The sequence below is a fragment of the Mobula hypostoma genome, chromosome 18 (assembly GCF_963921235.1).
Source record: "Mobula hypostoma chromosome 18, sMobHyp1.1, whole genome shotgun sequence".
Classification (NCBI taxonomy): Eukaryota; Metazoa; Chordata; class Chondrichthyes; order Myliobatiformes; family Myliobatidae; genus Mobula; species Mobula hypostoma.
The window spans coordinates 10,355,353-10,379,176 of record NC_086114.1 but is presented as its reverse complement, the minus strand read 5'-3'; the positions used below and the strand labels follow the sequence as shown (position 1 = coordinate 10,379,176).

At 45.6% G+C, this 23,824-nt stretch overlaps 1 protein-coding gene across 1 annotated transcript in view; it reads right to left on the bottom strand.

Moving 5' to 3' along the window:
- The window catches only part of igf1ra (insulin-like growth factor 1a receptor), a 316,061-nt gene extending 294,591 nt beyond the window's left edge, over window positions 1-21,470 (bottom strand). Inside the window, exon 1 of the mRNA XM_063070431.1 lies at window positions 20,012-21,470. Within this exon, the coding sequence (XP_062926501.1) occupies window positions 20,012-20,132 (121 nt within the window). The 5' untranslated portion in view covers window positions 20,133-21,470. The remainder of the gene's footprint in view (window positions 1-20,011) is intronic.
- Between the last annotated feature and the right edge of the window lie 2,354 nt (window positions 21,471-23,824).

The following is a 23,824-nucleotide window of genomic DNA, read 5'->3' as shown; positions in this document are numbered from 1 at the left end:
TTGTTCTCTGTATCAATAGTCCATTGACTTGACTGGGATTGTTATCAAACTGATTGTTCTGTTGTATCGGTGGCCCTATAACTTCTGACAACTCTGACATCGGGCAGTGAACTTGTAGAAGCGCCGGTGAGATGAGGAAGGTTCTCTCCCTGATGTCGGGTCCAAGTTCACTTGCCGGCTGAGCCCGAAGAAGTAAACGGGTGAAAAGTAACGATCTTTTTGTGCTGTAGTTATTTAATCCAGCAAAGTTACGTTTACACCGAACTCCCTGCCGCATCACATTTGAAGCATCAACAGATTATTTGTACTGTACCCCACAATACTTAATTTATTCACTTTACTTTATCTTTGTGCAATTCACTTGTAGATTTAATTCTTACTTTCTTAAGTTATTGTGCATAATATGTGTTATGTGCACAACTGTGACTTACACCCTGGTCTGGAGAAACGCCCTCTCATTTGGCAGTGTACATGTATACAGTTCAGTGACAATAGATTTGACTTGACTTAAAGCAGCCAACATAACCAGAGACTCCTATTGAGCAGAAGATGAAAAAAACCTGAAAGCATCTACCATCAGATTCAAGGACAGCTTCTATCCCACTGTTACAGAACTACTGAACGGTCCTCAAGTATAACAAGATGGAGTCTTGACCTCACAATCTACCTTGCACGTTGTCTGCCTGCAATGAACTTTCTCTGTAAGTGTAACACTTTATTCTGTATTCTCTTATTCTTTTCCCTTCAACAACCTCAATGTACTAATGTGATGGCTTGCAAAAGCAAGCTTACCGATACAAAGTTCAAAGTAAATTTTATTGTCAAAGTGCATATATGTCACCATATACAACTCTGAGATACATTCTCTTGTGGACATACTCAAATCTATAGAAATAATAACTATAATAGAATCAATAAAAGACTGCTCAACTACTGTGTTCAACCAGAGATAAACATTAACAATAGTAAACCAATGCTCAAAATCCTGAAGTTGTGATAGATCTTCAAACCAAGTGTCCTCTCCGCATACCTGACCCACACCAACAATTACCCTGACAACCCAATTTGCCCTTGCCTGAGGACGAGAGGGCACGTGAGGCAAGGATTGTTTTAACCACATCATTTCCACAGAGAATTTGCTTCAGACAGACTCAGATTACTTCCTCATGGGCACTAGTTCTCTCCCCCCACCCCACCCAAATCAACATCTTCAAAAGCCAACGCCTCAAAAAAGCAGCATCCATCACTAAGGAACCACCCCCCCCACTCAACCCAGGACATGCCCTCTTCTCATTGCTGCCATGAAGGAGGTGGTACAGGGGCCTGAAGACTCAATGTTTCAGGAACACTTTTCTCCCCTCTGCCATCAGATTTCTGAACGGACAATAAACCCATCAATACTTCTTCAATATTTTTTTATTTTTTTGCTTTTTGCCCTACCTAATTTTTTTTTTTACATACTTATTGTAAATTATAGTCTTTTTTTATTATTAGGTATTACAATGTACTGTTGCTGCCAAACAACTAGTTTCTTGACATGTGCTCATGATAGTAAACCTCATTCTGACTAACACGACAACACGGGTGATGAAGATAGAATTATCATACAAATCCCGGTCCACGGCCCATGACCAGACTCAACATGAGCTTGAAACAGGCAGACCAGTGAAGATTTTGGACCCATTGTTCTAGGGCTGGGAGCTTATACTGCATGTCAGATGATGCAGCTGAAGCAAGGACATGCATAGTCTTTTGTCACATACCTCACTCCTCCCCAGCTCTGGTTTTGAAAACCATGAACTCTCCTCTCACAAGTAAATGGGACTAACTTGGTCAGCATGGATGAGACAGGCCGAAGGGCCTGTTTCTATGCTGTATTAGTCTATGACTCTTCCCCCACTCAGAACGCTGACCAATTTCTCTTTCCACTGGTTAACTTACAGGTTGAATCAGTAGTAAGGAAGACAAATGCAGTGTTAGCATTCATTTTGAGAGGACTAGAAAATAAAAACAAAAATGTAATGGCGATGCTTTAAAAGGGATTGATCAGACATATTAGAAGTATTGTGAGCAGCTTTGGGCCCGATACCCAAAAGAGAGGATGTTCCTAGTAGGAGAATCTGGGACCAGAAGGTACAGCCATGGATTACAAGAACATCCCTTTAGAACAGAGATGAGGAATTACTTTAGCCAGAGGGTAGTGAATCTGTGGAATTCATTGCTCCAGACAGCTGTGGAAACCAAGTTATTAGATGTATTTAAAGTGGAGGTTGATAGGTTCTTAATTAGTAAGGATGTCAAATGCTACGGGGAGAAGGTAGAAGAATGGGGTTGAGAGGGAAAATAAATCAGCCATGATGGAACAGAAGAATAGTCTCGATGGGCTGAATGGCCTCATTTAGTTCCCATCTCATATGGTCTTATCTTCTTGATTGGCCGAGATCTTCAGCATTTTTGTTTTTCTAAGCAGGTCACCAAAGCCTTGTCAAACATATCCCACTGAGGTCCAACAGATTGAGAGTGCAAGAGTATACGGAACACAAAAACATATTCCTGGCCACGTGCCAGACTGAACTTGTTTCACTGCGGCTGAGTCAAAACCCCCGGAACTCGCTCACACCCACCATACCGACCTTCAACTTTCCCCCACAGCTGGTAAGGAGATCACCATGCAGAGCTTAAATCAGGACAAATCCACCAGGCACTGGGGCAACTCCAACACAGGTCACCCGCAAAGCCTTCTACAACACTAGGTCCATGGACAATAAATGCAACTGTTTATTTTGTAACACACACACACACTCACTCAACTGGAGGAACTCAGATCAAGGAGGGAAATGAACAGTCAATGTTCTGGATTAAGACCCTAAATCAGGACTAAGCATGTAACTTAGTGACCCTTGGGGCATTAACAAACTTCTCAAAATGTAAAGAAAAGCGAAGGCTGGAGATGTATCAAGTGGCATACCAACCTGCCCAGCACCACTGAGAAAATCACTACAGGTCAGTCTGTATTCAGGAACAATATCTTGGAAGTACTATTCCATTTCTCTTTCTCCACATTCAACACCTGTTTCGGTTTTATTTTCAGAGATGTGGAGTTGATAAAAACTTCCAACAGGAGACAGTACAGAGTGAAGAGCAATGGCACAAGGTAGGGTGTCACGCTCTCCCACACCGCATCCTTCTCGGCAGGCACCACATAGTGAGTGAAGGTCATCTAGCAATGGGTTAAAAAGATGGGGGTGGGGGGAGCCAGATTACTTAGAAGGGACATAGATTTAGGGTGAGTGGGGGGAAGATTTAAAAGGGATTGGAGGGGCCAGAGGAGGTGGTTGAAGCTGGTACAATAGTGTCATTTAAGAAAGACTTGGATAGGTACATGGAAGTGTGGAACCTAAAGGGTTATGGGCTGAACACAGGCAGGAGGGGGACGTTGAAAGGCCAACGAGGAAACAAGGCAACCAAAGGGCGTATGGTCGCGTAGCAATTAGCACGGAGCCAGTGACCCAGGTTCAATTCTGCCGCTGCCTGCAAGGCGTTCACACGTTCACCCCGTGACTGTGCGCGTTTCCTCCGGGTGCTCCGGTAATCTCCCACATTCCAAAGATGTACGGGTTGGTAGATTACTTGGTCACATGGGTGTATTTGGGCAATGCAGGGTCAATGCGCCAGGCCTGTAACTGGGCTGCACCTCGAAATAATTTTTTAAAAATTCAAAAGGGCTAGCCAAGCCATTGGGGGGGGGGGGAGGGTGGAAATGAGGCTATGGGAAAGACAAATGAAGGAGGTTATAAGGGTTACTGCATGTGAAGAGGAAAGAAATGGAGAAAGAGGTGGTCAGGGTGTGCAGGACAGGGAGATGGTGGGTCTCATGCTAAAATGTCAACCGCTTATTCATTTCAATAGATGCTGCCTGATCTGCTGAGTTTTGTGTGTGATGCTTTGATTTCCAGCACCTGCAGAATCTTTTGTGTTTACGAGGTCCCAGCAGTCTGACCTGGGCCACTGGCCCAGGGATAAAGTGCCACTGTACTACACCAGCTTAAAGGTGACCCTGGACCTCAGTGTCCTTGTTCTTACTGCTGGATGGATGAGGAACTGTGCTACTGTCTTAGTTACGGTCCGTTTATAGTAGGAGGACTGTAGATGCTGGGATCTGAGGCAAAAAATACTGCAGGAAGATCTCAGCAGGTGATAAGGGATGGTCAATAATTTGGGTCAAGACAGGTGCAGTCTGATACGTCCTCTATCCCTTTGCTCCACAGATGCTGCCTGACCCGCCGAGATCCTTCAGCAGCCTGCTCTCTGCTTGTTTATAACAAGGCGTCTGGCTTGACATTGTAAACTAGTTATCCTCAGTTAAGTTTGCACATCCAGTGTTTAATAAACGTCGTGCCAACTGTTAAGTCAACCAATATTCAGAACGATTTCAGTCAACACTGGAGTAAAGACAAGCTGTGAAGAATCCGCACTCCAGTATTAAATGTTTCTGATGTGCTGGATTACACAGTGTGTCCAGCAGAGGGTCACAAAGCTCCCCCACCGTCTCTCCAGGTTGTGGGAGTCGGAGGGGGCAGGTATTTGGGAGAGTTGCTGTCTGTTTGGAGTTTGCACATTCTCCCTGTGACTGCACAGGTTTCTTCCAAGGGCTCCATTTTCTTCCCATGTGAAACTCGATATAAAGTCAAAAGTACAATTATCACCAAAGTACGTACACATCACCATCTACCACCCTGAGATTCATTTTCTTGCAGGCACTTACAGGAAAATAAAGAAATGCGATATAATTTATGAAAAACTACACATAAAAAAGGGCAAACAACCAATGTGCAAAAGACGACAAATTGTCCAAATAAATAAATAATACTGAGAACACGTATTGTAGAATCCGTGAGAGAGAGTCCATGGGTTGTGGAATCAATTCAGAGTCGAGGTGAGTGAAGTGATCCACCCTGGATCAGGAGCCTGATGTTCGTCGGGTAATAACTATTCCTGAACCTGCTGGGCGCGGGACCCAAAGCCCCTGAACTTTTCTGCCTGATTGTAGCAGTGAGAAGACGGGGGTCCTTGATTGTCCCTCCACTGCTTATATGTTCTCCATGTGATGGCGCGGGTTTCCTCTGGGTGCTCCAGTTTCCTCCCACAGTCCAAAGGCATACCGTTTGTTAGGTTAACTGGTCATTGTAAGTTGTCCCGTGATTAGGCCAGGATTGTTGAGTGGCGGGGGTTGAAGGGCTGGGAGAGCTTATTCCTCGCTGTATCTCAGTGATGGATGTTGCCTCCATGTGACAGCGCTCCTTGTAAATTGTGCTGAGCGGTGGGAAGGGCTTTGCCTGTAAAGGACTGCAATAAGTTCATCAGCTGCTGTAAATTGCCCCAAGTAGCTCGTGGTGACGGGAGGAAGTTGATGGGAATGCAGTCAGAATAAAATGGAATGAGTGTAGGTTTGCAAGAAATGGGAGGCTGATAGTTTGGCCAGCCTGTACAACTATGGGTTCTGGAGTGTTTTTCCAAGTACATGTAGTCGGATACATCAAGGCCCCAGTACATGCTGCACAAACAAACAAGGACAGATCAGAGAAAGTAAGCAAAAGAATTTGGGCAGAATCTCAAGAGCAAAATGTTGAAAAGCAGTAAACACTGGTGCTCTCTTGCCGTACCTCGGCAAGCTGAAGGCAGCTGGGAGAACCTGACTTTTTTTGCATTCCAGACCCACTACAGGTGTGACAAACATGCTTCTTGCCATAGCTTGGCAGTGATGCCAGTGGGTGTTGCCCTCGACAAGGCAGGCAATGCTGCAAAGGGGAGTGGGTAGATCACATGAAGCTCAGTGCAATGCTTTGCTGTCTCACACAGCTCCTTGTGACCCAGGCATTTTACTCAGGGACGCGAGGATTAATTGCCGCAAGTTCCAATGTAACAGAGGAGCTAACTGTTGCCTTGCAGCCTTGTTTGTGAATCTCAAGAAAACAACACCAAACTTACTTTCTCTTCACAAATTCAGCGCGAGAAAATACGGATGCAAGCTTAATGGGGGAGGTGATGCTTCAAAGCCCAGTCCCACAAGTGGGACGTGGAACTTCCAGTGCTCTCAAGAGATGGGATTCACACTCCGACTCAGAAGGGGAGAGTTATGTCCTTACTTCAGGCAGTTAGATTAGATTAGATTATGAGAACACGCAGTCCTCTTTTATTGTCATTTAGTAATGCATGCATTAAGAAATGATACAATGTTCCTCCAGAATGATATCACAGAAACACAAGACAACAAGACTGAAAAACTGACAAAGACCACATAATTATAACATATAGTTACAACAGTGCAAAGCAATACTGTAATTTGATAAGAACAGACCATGGGCACGGTAAAAAAAAGTCTCAAAGTCTCTCGAAAGTCCCATCATCTCACGCAGACGGTAGAAGGAAGAAAAACTCTCCCTGCTATGAACCTCCAGCGCCGCAAACTTGCCGATGCAGCACCCTGGAAGCACCCAACCACAGCCGACTCTCAGTCCGTCCGAAAACTTCGAGCCTCCGACCAGCCCTCCGACACCGAGCACCATCTCTGCCGAGCGCTTCAACCCCGGCCCCGGCAACAGGCAATAGGCAAAGCTGAGGATTCGGGGCCTTTCCCTCCGGAGATTCTGGATCGCACAGTAGCAGCGGCAGCAAAGCAGGCATTTCAGAAGCTTCTCCAGGTGTTCCTCTGTGCTTCTCATGTCTGTCTCCATCAAATCAGGATTGTGCACGGCTTCCTACTTACAAATACGATATCATTTCAGAACGGCCGCGCGCGCTGCGTCACGTCATCACCTTTCCTCCTCCTCCTGAAACTGCCAGAGGCATAGAGCACTACAGCACAGAAACATGCCCTTCAGCCCATTTAGTCTGTACCAACGTGTTATTCTGCCTAGTTCCATCGATCTGCACCTGGACCAGAGCTCTTCATACTCCTCCCATCCATGTAGAATCATAGAAATGTACAGCACAGAAACAGGCCCTTCAGCCCATTTAGTCTATGCTAAACCAATTAAACTGCCTACTCCCATTGCCCTCCATACCCCTAACATCCATGTACCTATCCAAACACATCTTCAAAGTTGGAATCGAGCTCACCTCCACCACTTCCACTCATTCCACACTCGCCACCCTCTGAGTGAAGAAGTTTCCCCTCATGTTCCCTTTGAACTTTTCAGCTTTCACCCTTAACCCATGACCTTCAGTTGCAGCCCCACCAACCTCAGTGGAAAAAGCCTGCTTGCAGTTACCCTGCCCAAACCCCTCACTTGCATACTTATCCAAACTTTCCTTAAATGCTGCAATCAAATCTGCATCCACCTCTTCCACTGGCGCTCATTCCAAACCTTGAGTGAAGCTGTTCCCCCTCAATATTTCACCTTTCAACCTTAACCTATGCAACACACACAAAAAATGCTGGTGAACGCAGCAGGCCAGGCAGCATCTCTAGGAAGAGGTACAGTCGACGTTTCAGGCCGAGACCCTTCGTCAGGACTAACTGAAAGAAGAGCTAGTAAGAGATTTGAAAGTGGGAGGGGGAGGGGGAGATCCAAAATGATAGGAGAAGACAGGAGGGGGAGGGATGGAGCCAAGAGTTGGACAGGTGATTGGCAAAAGGGGTACCAGACTGGAGAAAGGAGAGGATCATGGGACGGGAAGCCTGGGGAAAGAGAGAAGGGGGGAGGGGAGCCCGGAGGGTGGAGAGCAGGCAAGGAGTTATAGTGAGAGGGACAGAGGGAGAAAAAAAGAGAGAAGAAAAGGGGGGAGAAAAATTTAAAATATATTTTAAAAATTTAAATAAACAAATAAGGGATGGGGTGTGAAGGGGAGGAGAGGCATTAACGGAAGTTAGAGAAGTCAATATTCATGCCATCAGGTTGGAGGCTACTCAGACAGAATATAAGGTGTTGTTCCTCCAACCTGAGTGTGGCTTCATCTGGACAGTAGAGGAAACCGTGGATAGACATGTCAGAATGGGAATGGGACGAGGAATTAAAATGTGTGGCCAGTGGGATATCTTGCTTTCTCTGGCGGACAGAGGATAGGTGTTCAGCGAAATGATCTCCCAGTCTGCGTCGGGTCTCGCCAATATATAGAAGGCCGCACCGGGAGCACCAGACGCAGTATATCACCCCAGCCAACTCACAGGTGAAGTGTCGCCTCACCTGGAAGGACTGTCTGGGGCCCTGAATGGTGGTGAGGGAGGAAGTGTAAGGGCATGTGTAGCACTTGTTCCGCTTACAAGAGTAAGTGCCGGGAGGGAGATTGGTGGGAAGGGATGGGGGGGATGAATGGACAAGGGAGTTGCATATGGAGCGATCCCTGCGGAAAGCAGAAAGGTGAGGGGAGGGTAAGATGTGCTTGGTGGTGGGTTCCCGTTGGAGGTGGCAGAAGTTATGGAGAATTATATGTTGGACCCAGAGGCTGGTGCGGTGGTAGGTGAGGACAAGGGGAACCCTATTCTTAGTGGGGTGGCGGGAAGATGTGGTGAGAGCAGATGTGTGTGAACGTTTGAGAGCAGAGTTGATGGTGGAGGAAGGGAAGCCTCTTTCTTTAAAAAAAGAAGATATCTCCTTCGTCCTGGAATGAAAAGCCTCATCCAGAGAGCAGATGCGGCAGAGACGGAGGAAGGGGATGGCATTTTTGCAAGAGACAGGGTGGGAAGAGGAATCGTCCAGGTAGCTGTGAGAGTCTGTAGGCTTATAGTAGACATCAGTAGATAAGCTGTCTCCAAAGATAGAGACCCAAAGATCAAGAAAGGGGAGAGAGGTGTCGGAAATGGACCAGGTAAACTTGAGGGCAGGGTGAAAGTTGGAGGCAAAGTTAATGAAGTCAACGAGCTCAGCATGCTTGCAGGAAGCAGCGCCAATGCAGTCGATGTAGCGAAGGAAAATTGGGGGACAGATACCAGAATAGGTTTGGAACACGGATTGTTCCACAAAGCCAACAAAAAGGCAGGCATAGCTGGGACCCATACAGGTGCCCATGGCTACACCTTTAGTTTGGAGGAAGTGGGAGGAGCCAAAGGAGAAATTACTAACAATAAGGACTAATTCCGCTAGATGGAGGAGAGTGGTGGTAGAGGGGAACTGGTTAGGTCTGGAATCCAAAAAGAAGTGGAGAGCTTTGAGACCTTCCTGGTGGGGGATGGAGGCATATAGAGACTGGACATCCATGGTGAAAATAAAGTGGTGGGGGGCAGAAATGAGTTCGGTGGGGCAGGAGCAAGCTGAGACAATGGGTCTACCTGAACAGGCAGGTTTGTGGATCTTGGGTAGGAGGTAGAAACGGGAAGTGCAGCATGTGGGAACTATAAGGTTGGTAGGAGTGGATGGGAGATCCCTTGAGCAGTGATGGTGTGGGAGACAATGGCCTGGTGCTCCTTAGTGGGGTCATGATCAAAGGGTAAATAAGAGGAGGTATCAGCGAATCGTCGCTGTGCCTCGGCAAGGTAGAGGTCAACAACAGCACCCCCCTTATTGGCAGGTTTTATAGGAAGGTTAGGATTAGTGCATAGGGAGTGGAGATCACAGCGTTCGGAAGGAGTGAGGTTGGAATGGGAACAAGGTGCAGTGAAGTCGAGACGGTTGATGTCTCGTCGGCAGCTAGCAATAAAGAGATCCAGAGCAGGCAGGAGATCAGATCAGAGTGGGGTGTCCATGAAGAGGAGGAGGGTTGAAGACAGGAGAAGGGGTCATTGGTAGGGGTGGGAGAGTCCTTGCCGAAGAAGTGGGCTCGAAGACGGAGCCGGCAGAAGAAAAGTTCAGTGTCATGGCGTACGCGGAACTCGCTGAGGTGTGGGCGAAGGAGGACAAAGGTGAGGCCCTTACGGAGGACAGAGCGCTCTGCCTCAGAGAGTGGAAGGTTGGAGGGGATGGTAAAGACCCGGCACGGATGAGAACTGGGATCAGAGGGGGGAGGGGGAGGGAGGCTGGTGGTGTCAGTGGAGAGGGGAGGGTTGGGGTGAGAGGAAGATGGAGCGTCTGAGGGCCCAGGAGCTGACGGTGGGATCTGAGGGAGACGGGGTTGCAGAGTGGTGGTGGGGGAAGGGGAGACAGGAGTCACAATAGCAGCACATGAAGACCCGGCCTGGAGTTCAAGGCTGGAGTCGCAGTTGATGGTTGCGCAATTGCTTTGAAGGTGTCCAAAGCACCCTTAACCTATGACCTCCAGTTCTAGTTTCATGCAACCTCTGTGGAAAAACCTTCTACAGAAGTGCAGTAGAGAGCAGCCTAATATGCTGTATCGCTACATGGTATGGAAACTGCACTATGGTGGGCAGGAAGGCTAAACAACGGGTAGTCAAAATTGCCTAAAGCATCACTGTCCTCAGCCTACCCACCATCAAGTACAGATTTACAGAGAGGTGCCGGAACACGGCCAGTAACATCATAAAGGATCCCACATTTCCTGTTCATGGACTGCTTGTCCCACTCCCACCACTGAAGAGGCTATGTAGCATCCACACCATGGCCACCAGACTCAAAAACAGTTAACTTTCCCCAAGCAGTAAAGCTGATCTACACCTCCATCTATTAACCCATTGTCAGAGCCACCTTATGTACAGACATTTTATGGACATACAATCAACATATACAAGCCATCTTACGTATTTATATTTATTGTTTTTTATTAATGTGTTCTTTATCTTATTGGTTTATTGTAGTGCCGCTTTGCGTCCAGAGTAACAATCATTTTGTTCTCCTTTACACTTGAGTATTGGAAATTACAATAAAAAATCTTGAATCTTGAAAAGCCTGCTTGCATTTATCCTAACTATACCCTTCATAATTCTGTACACCTCTATCATATTTCCACTCATTTTCCTACTCTCCAGGGAATGAAGTCCGAATCCATTCAACCTTTCCCTATAACTCAGGTATTCGAGTCCCAGCAACATCCTTGTAAATTTTCTCTGAACTCTTTCAATCTTATTGATACCTCTCCTGTGGAGATCAAAATACTCAAGCGAAGTCCACCAGTTAATTTGGATGCACATCAATGTATTGATGCTGGAGATGTGGTATATAGACCACAAATGGGGCAAGGGCGTCAAAAAAAAATGTTCCTTCCACCAAACTCAAAGCAGCAAGCCAATCACCACCAACTGCCAGGACCTTGCTGGAATTGAGAGGTTTAGGATAGGACACTTGCCGTAATCCAGATAACATCCCTTGGAGGCACTACTCCATTCAGAGGAAAAGCGGAGCACAACTGGAGTCACCTTTTCACATATCCACGCAGGGAGAGATTTCAAACCGACTGTGTGGGTGGACAGAGGGACCCCATCAAAGAATCAAAGATCAACTTTATTTGCTGTATGTACACGTACAGAGAACAGTGCTGCCCAGAAGGCTGTGGGTTCAGGAGGTTGGAGTACCGTCTGGGAACCAGAATCAGGTTTAAAATCACCAGCATACGTCATGAAATTTGTTAACTTGAAATTTGGTGACACAGGACAAGAGAGGACACAGTCAGCATGGTTTCCGTCAGGGAAAATCCTGCCTGACAAACCTGCGGGAATCCTTTGAGGAGATTTCAAGTAGGATAGATAAAGGGGATGTTGTATATTTGGACTTTCAGAAGACCTTTGACAAGGTGCCACACATGAGGCTGCTTACCAGATTAAGAGCCCTTTGTATTTACAGGCAAGTTACTGGCATGGTTAGAGCTTTGGCTGATTGGTAGGAGGTGGCGAGTGGGAATAAAAGGATTCATTTCTGATTGGCTGCCAGTAACTAGTGGTGTTTTGCAGAGGTCAATGTTGGGACCACTTCTTTTTACGCTGTATATCAATGATTTAGATAATGGAATAGATGGCTTTGTTGGCAAGCTTGCAGATGATACAAAGATTGGTGGTGGGGCAAGTAATGTTGAGGAAACAGGTAGGCTGCAGAAGGACTTAGATTAGGAGAATAGGCAAGAGTGGCAAATGAAATACAATGTTGGAAAATGCATGGTCACGTATTTTGGTAGCAGAAATAAATGTACAGACTATTTTCTAAACAGGGAGAAATCCAAAAATCTGAGATGCAAAGGACTTGGGAGTCCTTGTGCAGAACACCCTAAAGGTTAACTTGCAGGTTGAGTGAGTGGTGAGGAAGGCAAATGAATTATTAGCATTTATTTCAAGAAGTCAAGGTTACAAGACCAGGGATGTGGTGCTGAGGCTTTATAAGGCACTAGTGAGGCCACACCTTGAGTATTGTGAACAGTTTTGAGCTCCTCATCTAAGAAAATATGTGCTGGCATTGGAGAGGGTTCAGAGGTGGTTCACAAGTATGATTCCAGTAATGAAAGGGTTATCATATGAGGGACATTTGATGACTCTGGGTCTGTACTCTCTGGAATTCAGAAGGATGGGGGGAGGGAATCTCATTGAAAGCTTTTGAATGTTGAAAGGCCTAGACAGAGTAGATATGGAAAGGATGTTTCCCATGGTGGGGGGAGTCTAGTCCAAGAGGGCACAGCCTCAGGATAGAGGGGCATCCATTTAAAACAGAGATGCGGAGAAATTTCTTTAGCCAGAGGGTGGTGAATTTGTTGAATTTATTACCACAGCCAGCTGTGGAGGCCAGATCGTTGGGTGTATTTAAGGCAGAGCTTGATCAGTTCTTGATTGGACACGGACTCAAAGGTTACGAGGAGAAGGCTGGGAAGTGGGGCTGAGGAGGGGGAAAATGGATCAGCCATGATTGAATGGCACAGCAGACTCGATGGGCCAAGTGGCCTAATTCTGCTCCTATGATCTTATGGTCTAACTTTGCAATAGCAATACATAATAAAAAAACTGAATTACAGCAAATATGTGTATATTAAAAAGTTAAATAAGTAGTTTAGAAAAGGAAATAAAGAGTAGTGAGGCAGTGTTTACAGACATCCCACCCTGCAAAAACTCATTTCAGGGAGGTAGCACCATCAATTTGTGGGAGACTTCCGGGAGAGGTGGGATGTCTGCAATAGAGTAGCTCCTTAGCAGCTAGCCAGCTAGTTTAAATAACGTTAGCTATGCTAATGAACAAATGACACCTGTTAAACTCACCTCAACATGTCTTTTACAGTCTTAACCCACCATGGGCAATAGAAAAGTCACTGTTGCAAACAGTGCAGCGAGCAACACTGTCATTATTTTGACCCCTATTAGGCAGGGGTACACTTTAGTGTAGTCTGGGTGACGTACGTTTTATTCTTTTTTGGAACACTCTGCAATGGCGCGCTCTCGCTCTCGTGGTCGCTCTCGCGCTCTCACTTGCTCTCTCTCGCTGTCTCTCACTTTCTCACTCGCTCGCTCGCGCTCTCGCGCGTTCTGTCTCTCGTGGTCGCTCTCGCGCTCTCTCTTGCTTCTCTCTCACTGGCTCTCAAAAAAATTGATTTCCGTGATATTGTACATAATTCGCGGGCATCAGGGAGCCACTATTAATATGCGGGAGACTCCCGGAAGTTCCGGGAGAGGTGGGATGTCTGTGTTTACGGGTTCAATGTGCAATCAGAAATCAGACGGCAGAGGGGAAGAAGCGGTTCCTGAATTGCCGAGTGTGTGCCTTCTCGCTTCTCCACCTCCTTCCTGATGGTAGCAATGAGAAGAGGGCATGTCCTGAATGATGGATGCCACTTTTCTGAGGCACCACTCCTTGAAGATGTCCTGGAATCTAGTGCCAGTGATGGAGCTGACTATGTTTACTACTCTCTGCAGCTTGCTTTGATCCTGTGCAGTGTGCACGCACACCCACCCCATCCCAGACAGTGACGCAGCCAGTTAGGGCCAAACAGCAAGGCAGCAGCAGAGGAGGCTGCTATGTGAGAGGGAGGCACCGCCTTCCCGATAAACAGCACTTGAACAGATCCCAGAAAGCCCCTCCTGTTGTCAGGGCTAGACTTATCTCCCAATAATATTCACAATTACCAAACCAATTACAGGTATTTGGTTGTTTCCACATTTGTGGGTATGAGGGAGCTTGATATCTTAACGTATCTCCCTCCGTTTCCCGACCAGCCTCTCTGGAAGCACTTCAGTGGCTGTGGAATAGCCTCAGGTCATAACAACCACATCAAAGCCACAAGTTCTTGTTCAGTTTGGACTCTGTCTGTACATTCTATTCCCTGCACGACCGGCTCAAAAACAAGTATCGCCCTCATGGTCACACAACACACCGCCTCCCTCACCTTCTTATAGCCTTTTTCTCCCCAAATGGACTAACACAGGATCAGAACCAATGCAAACAACACAAACCCCCCCCCCCCATTCAAAGCAGTCAATTCCAAAATGACTTACTTAACGCAGATGAGCTTCACTAACTTCAGGGCACTGACTACTCAAACATCATTTACCCATCACATTCGCCCTCTGCCCCAAGATTCTGGAGAAGTACTTGCTCCATCCATCATGGTAACTCCTAACAGCAGACAGGAGTGTGGGCAGTGCCTACAAACCCCAGCCCAAGGGCAAAGTTCAAAACAAATTCATTATCGAAGTACATACATGGCACCATATACTACCCTGAGATTCATTTTCTTTTCTGGGCATTCACAGTAATACAAAGAAACGACAGAATTAATAAAAGACACAGATAAACAACAAATGTGCAAACAAGCCTCAAATAAAAAAATAAATGATTATTAATAATAATAGACTGGAGATTCCGTAGACCTAGGGCTGAATGAGGCCATTCAGTTCATCGATTCTGTTCTGTCATTCCATCATGGCTGATTTATTATCTGTCTCAACCCCATTCCCCTGTATTCTGTAACCTTTGACACCCTTACTAATTAAGAAGCTATCAACCACTGCTTTAAATATCCCCAATGACTTGGCCTCCACAGACACCTGTGGCAATGAATTTCACAGATTCACCATCCTCTGGCTAAAGAAGTCCATCCCTCCTCATCTCTGCTCAAAGTGGACACCACTCTAATCTGAGACTGTGCCCTCTGGTCCAAGACTTTCCCACTACTGGAAACATCTTCTCCATATCTACTCTACCTAGGCCTTTAAATATTTGATCTATTTCAATGAGATCTCCCCCAACTGCAGGGAGTACAGGCACAGCGTCACCAAATGCTCTTCATGCATTAACCCTTTCATTCCTGGGACCTTACTTGTGAATCCACCCTCTGGACCCTCTCCAATGCGGACACATCCTTTCTTAGATATGGGGCCACAATACACCAAAAGAGGCCTTACAAAGCCCAGAGCATTACATCCTTGTTTTTATATTCTTGCCCTCTTGAAATGAATGCTAATTCAACCAGTTGCCACCGACTGCGGAGTGAGCGCAGATGGGAGAAAATGGTTTGGAGAACGTCTACGTGTACAAGGCTACCCAAGTCGTGGAGACAAATAAACCGGGAGACCCATCCTTACAGACCGCAGCCACAGGTGTAGCAAACAGTAGAAGTGACTGGAGGCACCGGAGATGGAGGACAGTGGAATGCGAAGCAACCAGGAACATGCCAGAGGAACTCAGCAGCTGAAGCAGGACCTGTGGAAAGACATGGACAAATGACCTGAATGCAGGCAAGTCTTGAACCAAAATGTCAGCTGTCCATTTACCCTCCAGAGGAGCTGCCTGATCTACTGATTTCCTCCCAGTCTATTTGCTTCTGGAAACTACTGATGATTGATCCGGGTGCTAGAATTGGGTGAAACCCGGGTTCCTAACCCGGGGTCTACTGATCGCTTGCTTAATGGTGGCATAGAAAGAGACTGGGGACCACTGGGTTAAACAGCTTTAGGAAGAGCCATCAGATTTCACACAGTTCTGCACTATTTATTTCATATTTCTTATTTCAATTTATAGTATTTATGTATTGAACTGTTACAGTTACAGATCCCACAACCCGCCTGGATCGTAGGGGTGCTGTACGGATGAGCACCAGTTGCCTTCATCTCTCACGGTCTTGGGTGAATACCTGGGTTGCGGCAGAGCTCCCTCCGACCAACTCTGCAACATTATCTGCCAATTTCTTCCTCTGTCTGTCCCTTTCTCCTTTTTCTTTTCCCCTGCACCATCCCCTGAAGAATGATCTTTGACGCCCCAATTGATCTTGTTATGTGGCCACGTCATCTCAGTTTCCTCTTCTTTTCTTTGGACAGTAGATCTTCATAGTGTCTCATGTGCAGCCTGATGGTTCTTCATACTTCACCGTTTGAGACATGGTCTGTATAGGAGATGCCAAGGAGCCTTCCGAAGCATCTCATTCCTACTGCCTGGATCTTCTTTTGCAGTTCTGCTGTCAAAGTCCATGTAATCACATGTATACAAGAAAAGGGAGACCACAAGTACATGCATGAGTTTCATCTTGGATCTGAGAGCAATGTTATTGTCTCTCCAGACTGGTTTTAGTTGTTTGGGCTGTCCTTGCAAGGACCTCACATTTTGATCCTTCTTGGTTGATGATGGCACAAGACATGTGAACCATTTACATCCATTAACTGCGATTTTTATTGTGATTGGCTCCTCACTGTTTCTCATTAGCTTGGCCTTCTCTGCACTGATCACCACGCCATATCTGGTAGATGCATTGTCCAGACGGTTCCTAAGCCAGGCCAGTTCACCTTCCACTTCCTGCCGGCCCATCAGTGTCATCGGTTGGTACGATCTGTCCTCCGGTGCTGACTGTGCCGAATTGGTCTTCCAGGGCATCTGTCATTCATTACTCGCTCCAGGAAAATGTTAAACTGTATTGTTGCCAAAAGACAACGAATTTCACGACATACCTAAGAGAGAATAAACCCGATTCTGATTCAGTTTGAAGCCTGATGGTGTAGTGTTGGAAAGGACAAAATGAGAGAATATTCACTGACGTTTAGACAAGCAGTGCTATTGTTTAAACCAAAGGCTTGTAGAAACTTCCACCCATGGGGTGGTGGGAGAATTATTGGAATTCCCCATCCCAGGTTTAAGTGGGATTACAGGCGTATTCAAAGAGGTAGATAAATGCTTCAAAGTTCAGGAAACTGGGGGCTGTGTGTGGCGAACAGGAACGGAAGTTGGACTGAATCCAGGAACTGAACAGCCATAATCGTATTTCATAGCAAGGCAGATTTGAGGGGCCGAATGGCCTACTCCTGCTCCTACTTCCCTGGGCGTAGAAGTCATTGCCTCACTTGCCCTGAAGAACACCCCACCAGTCATTTCATCCCACACTCCCAGCTTGCTGTGAAGCCAATGTTTTGTCATCAAGCATACCGACACTTCCTAGTTAAGTGTAACCGGTTCCATTATTTATGGCCATCTTCTGCAGCACTTCCTCCAAACAGTAAACAGATTAAAGCAGTTAGCAGGAAACCAACCACTCACTACGGAAATAAATTCACTGACACTAGCCTCCGCAGTTCATACACTGTTACATCAACACTTCTCACCAACCTAGGCACAGGTAGCAACTTCAGCCACAACACAAAGTGGTTAACCGTGGCAGCGGGAGCAGCGGGACACACAGAGTAAGACAGAAACAGAAAGGGAAAAGGGGGGGGGCAGACGTGGGGGAGGGGTGGGGAGAGGAAAAGGCAGCCATAATAAGGTGAACAGAGGGAAGCAGCAGGGAAGAAAGACAGAAGGACAAAGGAGAGACAGACAGTCAGAGTGAAGGGGAGAGAGTCAGAGAGCACGGGGATGGGAAGGGGGGAAGTAGGTAAAAGGTGAAAATGGAGAGGCAGACAGACAGAGAGAGGTGGTGATGAGGTGAGAGTAACAAAGAGAAAGCATAAACAAAATGGAGAGAAAAACACGGCTTTGGAGAGAGAGAGAGAAAGAGACACACACACGGGGATGAGACAGTGTGGCAAAGGGAGAGAGGGGAGAGGGGGAGAGAGGGGAGAGGGGGAGAGAGGGGAGAGGGGGAGAGAGGGGAGAGGGGGAGAGGGGGGAGGGGGGAGGGAGGAGGGAGGAGGGAGGAGGGAGGAGGGAGGAGGGAGGAGGGGGAGAGAGAAAGGGAGAGAAAGAGAGAGAAAGAGAAAGAGAGAGAGAGACAGACGGACAGAGAGAAGGAGAGAAAGAGCGAGAAAGAGAGAGAAAGAGAGAGAAAGAGAGAGAAAGAGAGAGAAAGAGAGAGAAAAAGAGAGAAAAAGAGAGAAAAAGAGAGAAAAAGAGAGAGAGACACAGAGTGGGGAAGGAGGAGAGAGGGAGGGAGTGAGAGAGGAGTAGGGAAGGGGAGACAGAGAGAGAGTGGGGAAGGGGGAGACAGAGAGAGTGATGGAGTGAGGAAGGGGTGGGGAGAGGAGGACGGGGGGAGAGAGAGAGTGTGTGTGTGTGGGGAAGGGGGAGAGGGAGGGAGCGAGAGAGGAGTAGGGAAGGGGGATTCACAGAGTGAGAGACAGAGTGAGGAAGGGAGAGAATGTGTGGAAAGCTTAGAGGATAGGAAGGAAGAATCCTATGGAATAGATGAATGGAATTCCCAAAAAGTTACAAACAAAAAAATGTTATACACAGTAAAACAAAGACAGGTTACCACTGGCAGTTCGGAATAGGAGAGCATGATTATTTTGATGATAGAAATCAGAAACAGAAACCAAAAAAACAAAAAAACAACAAATTTTCAGGAATAAATAATCATGGAAGAATTGGAAGATAAAGGAACTGGATAAACAAAGCTGAATTAAAGCAGAACAGATTGGAGAAGCAGCAATAGCAAGTACTGGAAATACGCTTCAACTTTAAAATAATCTTAAATTTGAAAGCAAAGAATGGAAAATTTATTAAATGTAAACAGAGAAAACAGAATTTCACAAGAAATTAAAACAAAATTGTGATATCGACTGCACAATGGAACATCATGTACCAATCAGACTAGAATTAAGAAAAATACAAAATCCTACCACCAAACAAGAGATAAATCAGTCAACAATAGATAAAATTTGATTAAAAGTTATCAAAGAAGTACGCAATATTAAGTAGAAATAAAAGCACAGAGGATATAAACGTTGATAGCAAGGAAATTGAAACAGGAGACAGTAACAATCCGCAGGAAAACAAAAGTCAGGAAGCCAATGGAGTGAGAGGTGAGAATGGCAAAATGTGAAAAGGAAACAGCATAAACACTGTTGAACAGAAACAACAAACAAAGCTGATAAAGGAGAACAGTCATCCACAAGTAAATACAGAAAGATAGCAGAAAGGGGGGGCAACAACTGTAAAGATAACAGATTGGAAGAAATAGATAAAGGAAATTAGCAGGTGATAAGAGAGGAAGAACACAAGTACACTTGAGGAAAAAGCAATACAAATAACATGGTCAAGAGGGATTGATCAAGAAGGTAGAATGGCTTGAGGATGGGAACTACAACGTTCCCCATGGAGAGGGATCCTAACCACAGCACAGTGAGACAATTAAAATCTAAGTTCACCAAGCCTATCTACTTATTTGTTCAAATGTCCTGTTTCTCAATGCCTCCACCCCCTCCCCGGTGAATAGGAAAGACAGGTGGGCTTCAAACACACACCCATTCAGAGACACCCCCCCCCCCCACCAACGTTAAACTAAAAATATGTGATTTGTTGCTGGATATTGGTTTTGCTGGTCAGAAACAAATTCCAGCAACATTTCTCGCTGAACTCTGAAACAACTGTTGAAAGTACGAGACGGGTTTCTGAAAGAATTAGAAGATGCCAGGGAAAACTTTTTGCCATATTTCGTTGACAGCTTTGCACATGCCGCCAAACTTGTAACTTTCACATGAAAAACAATATTTGAAGGTGCAAAACTATTGCACTGAAATTTTTTTTAAAAATCATAAGGATACACATTTCAACAATTTGCATGAAGTTATAACTTTAAAACACCAAAAAGGTTAATCATTCGTTTATAAAATAATCCAGAAAATTACATGAAAGATATCCTTTACAAAAAGTTTTAAATATTTTAAAAATAGTTTACGAAGACAATTATTAGAAAGCTCGAAGACTACAGTAAATGCACGATTTAATTTCGTGAATGTGTCTGACTACAATACCCGTAAACATTAAAAGTCTCTAACAAAAAATGTACTTACTTTCGATATGAGTATGTCCCAGAGCGAGTGAGACGCAGAGAGCGACCAAACCCCAACACAAGGTCACGGAGCCCCTCTTTGTTCCAGACTTGGTTCCCATTTGTGGACCCCACCAAAGCATACCGACCGTCTCCGCCACCGAATGAAAACAAATCGTCAAACAAAACCCCCAACGACAAAAACAAAAAAGGAGCAACTCCAGATTTAATGAACCTCTAATTTTAACTAGGCTGGGGTACTTTAATGTTAAGAAAATGGGATGGAGGAAGGGAAAAAAAGTAACTCTTGCAAATTTAAACTGTTTTCTTCCTTTTTTCCTGCTACAGTATCCTTTGTTTTTTTTCTTGGCTTTTTTCCCCCTCAACCTTGTCTGTGTCTCATTGTGAAATTTAGCAAACACAAGCTGTTCTGGAACTCCCCATCCTCAGTCTCCATTCCTTTGAGAAAAAAAACAAGAAAAAAAAAGAAATATACAGTAGATATATTTTACCAAAGCAAGAGAAAACAATTCCTGCACAAACTGCAGAACTGAACCCCTGCCTTCCCTCTCTCTCTCTGAAGCGATTTAAAGATGCATTTTCTCCCCTCCTCTCCCAATTTTTCTTAATTAAAAGCTGGATTTTTTTACCCCTGTTGTTTGTTTGGAGCCTGGGAAGGAGAGACAGAGGGGGGAGGGAAGCAAAAGGCAAAGCGTGGCGCGTTGGGATTTTTCCAGGATAGAGAGGGGGGTGCTACAAGGACCCTTCGCTCCCCGGGAAAGGTGCTCTCGGCGGCGACCCTGCGCTGGGCTTGCGGTCCCTGGGCTCGTCCTCGGTCTCCGGCAGCGCAGGTTGAGCGGGCTCCGCGGCTTCCCTGCCTCTGAACGTGTGTGTGTCTGTCTCTCTCCCTCTCCCTCTCTCTCTCTCTCGGAGGCTGCTGGTCCGCCCGCCGTGTCTCTGACTCAGGCTCCGAGCTCGCTGGTAAACAAGAGCCTCAGCCTCAGTCAGAGCATCCAGCGCAACCCGTCCTGGAGCCGGAGCCGGAGCCGGACTGCGGAGGCAAGGGGAGGCGCTCGCTCGGCAAACCCGACGGACTGGGGTCACACCGGGATACAGACAGGGAGCACACATTGCATGTAGACAGGGATCATGCAAAACGCAGACAGATCACACAGGGGCACGGACACCTTGAATCGACATAATAAAACAGGGGCCGATCGCACCTTAAAAAGCAGGCAGGATCACAGATTGCAAACAGCAGGATCGCAGATTGCAAGCGGGCAGGATCACGCGAAATTCAGACAGATCACACAGGGATGCAGACAGGATTATGCAAGGAGACAGACAGGATCCGTCAGTAAATGCAAACCGGATCACGCATTAAATACATGCAGGGATCTCACGACATACTGGGACAGGAATCTGAGGAGGATCACGCCTCAAACATAGACAGACAGGCATCACCCCGGAATACAGAAACTACAGGCTCAGATCAGGCAGACAACACATTAGACAGTGATCTCAAATAAATACAGCAATAGCTGTAGGAGGAGTACAACAGCAGGAAGACTGGCAGGGATCCCATCTGAATACTGACTGAAGTATCACAGGAATACAGATGGAAATCACACAGAAACTCACACAAAGGAATAACAGGAAGAGGCGGATTTCAAAGAAATACAAATAGATTATTAATACAGGCAGGTTTCTCACAGAGGTATAGTGTTCCCATAGGAATACAGGTTTCACACAGAGAGACAGGGAAAGCCACAGATACAGGTGAAGATATCACAGAAGTACAGAGATTTGAATAAATATGTTAGGGGAATACAGGCAGGATTCACACCACAAGCAGATACAGATGGGACAGCACGGTAGCACAAGCGATCCAGTTTAATTCCCACAGCAGTGGATGTTCTCCCCATGACCACGTGAGTCTCCTCTGGGTCCTCCAGTTTTCTCCCATAGTCCAGTTGGTAGGTTCATGAGATCTTGTAAATCGTCCCGTGATGGTTAAATCGGGGATCACTGGGCCGGAAAAGGCCTACTCTGAATAAACAAATCAATCTTTCAGAAATACCAACACCGGTAACAAGGATCCCACCAACTCATGGATTTCCCAGACGAATAAAGAGAGGGAACTGATAGAATTAGAATTGGTCCTGTTGGGGTCTCAAATTGATCAGAGGATCTATAAATGCAGGTTTAATGATGAATCGTTTTGTTTCTCCCAGTGAATCTGAGCACACTGTGCAGACTGACTCCTCACAACACAGAAGAACATTGTCTTTTTGCAAACGGTAAATGATACTACGGTGGTATGTTGAGAAGAGCTGGGAGTTTACCCAATGCCTTGGGCAATATTACTGTCAGCAGTAATGGTATATCTGCCCGTTTGACCACTTCAAAATCAGAATCAGGTTTAAAGTCACCGGCATGTGTCGTGAAATTTGTTAACTTAGTGGCAGCCGTACAATGTAACATATGATAAATATTTTGGGAAAAAACTGAATTACAGCAAGTATGTATATGTATATTAAATAGTTAAATTAAATAAGTAGTGCCAACACAGACATAAAAAAATAGTGAGGTAGTGCTCATGGGTTCAATGTCCATTTAGATATTGGATGGCAGAGGGGAAAAAGCTGTTCCTGAATCATTGAGACCTCTGTACCTTCTTCCTGATGGTAAAAGTGAGAAGAGGGCATGTCCTGGGTGATGGGCATCCTTAATGATGGGCATCACCTTTCTGAGGCACTGCTCCTTGAGGATGTCTTGGATACTATGAAGGCTAGTGCCCTTCGTGGAGCTGACTAACAAGGTGCTATGTAGATGATCATTCTCTTCATTATTTAGAAGAGAAAACTTTCTCACTTTTTAAAAAATAGTTAAAACATCCTGCTGTGGACTTCCACCAATTTCTACTTTTATTAAGAAATATCTGAAAGCACAGGAAACATTACTAACTCTGCACTAGGGGGTGGGCATTGAGCCCACATAGTCTAAATCTTTAAAAAGTATCTCTAAATACAATTCCCTCTATTGTTAAACACAAAAAATTCTGCAGATGCAACACACACACAGAAAATGCTGGTGGAACTCAGCAGGTCAGGCCGCATCTATGGAAATGAACAAATAGTCAATGTTTCGGCCCAAGACCTTTCATCAGGATCCTTCTCCTTCTATTTTCCACCCAGAAAGGCAAAAATCAAAGTCAGGTGTATTATAAAGTCAAAGTCAGGTGTACGATACAGACAAGTACATGTACAAGTACATAGGCACAGTGAAAAACTTGCATGCAGCAGCATCATAACAACAGAGAAGCACCATTCACAAGAAAAACAGTCAATATGATATACATGATTGTTACAAGAAAGAACAGAATTAGAACAAAAAATGCAATTGAATTTCCATTGTAATGCAAAGTAATCAAAGTGGTCATAGTGTTGCTATATTTGGGTAGTGATGAGAGCTTTTCTGGTTGGTTCATGATCTGAATGGCTGAAAGGAAGTGGCTGTTCCTGAGCTTGATGTTGAGGTGGTGATTCACACTGGGGTTTAGTTTTGAAAAATGTTCGGTGCCCTCATGACCAAACGATGTCGAGCATAATTTAGTGGTGAGACATGGATGTGAGACTCATTCCTGAGACTTGAGCACAGAATCCCAACTGACAGTATTAAAGGACAGCTGAGCTGTGGGAGATGCCCAACTAAGACATGGGAAGGAAGCCTGGGTTTAAAAGACTCCACTGTATAACTTTGTAGAAAGTAATGGGTTATTTACAAACTGTACATCTCTCTGTTTTGGTTATCATCAACAACTTCACTAAAATGG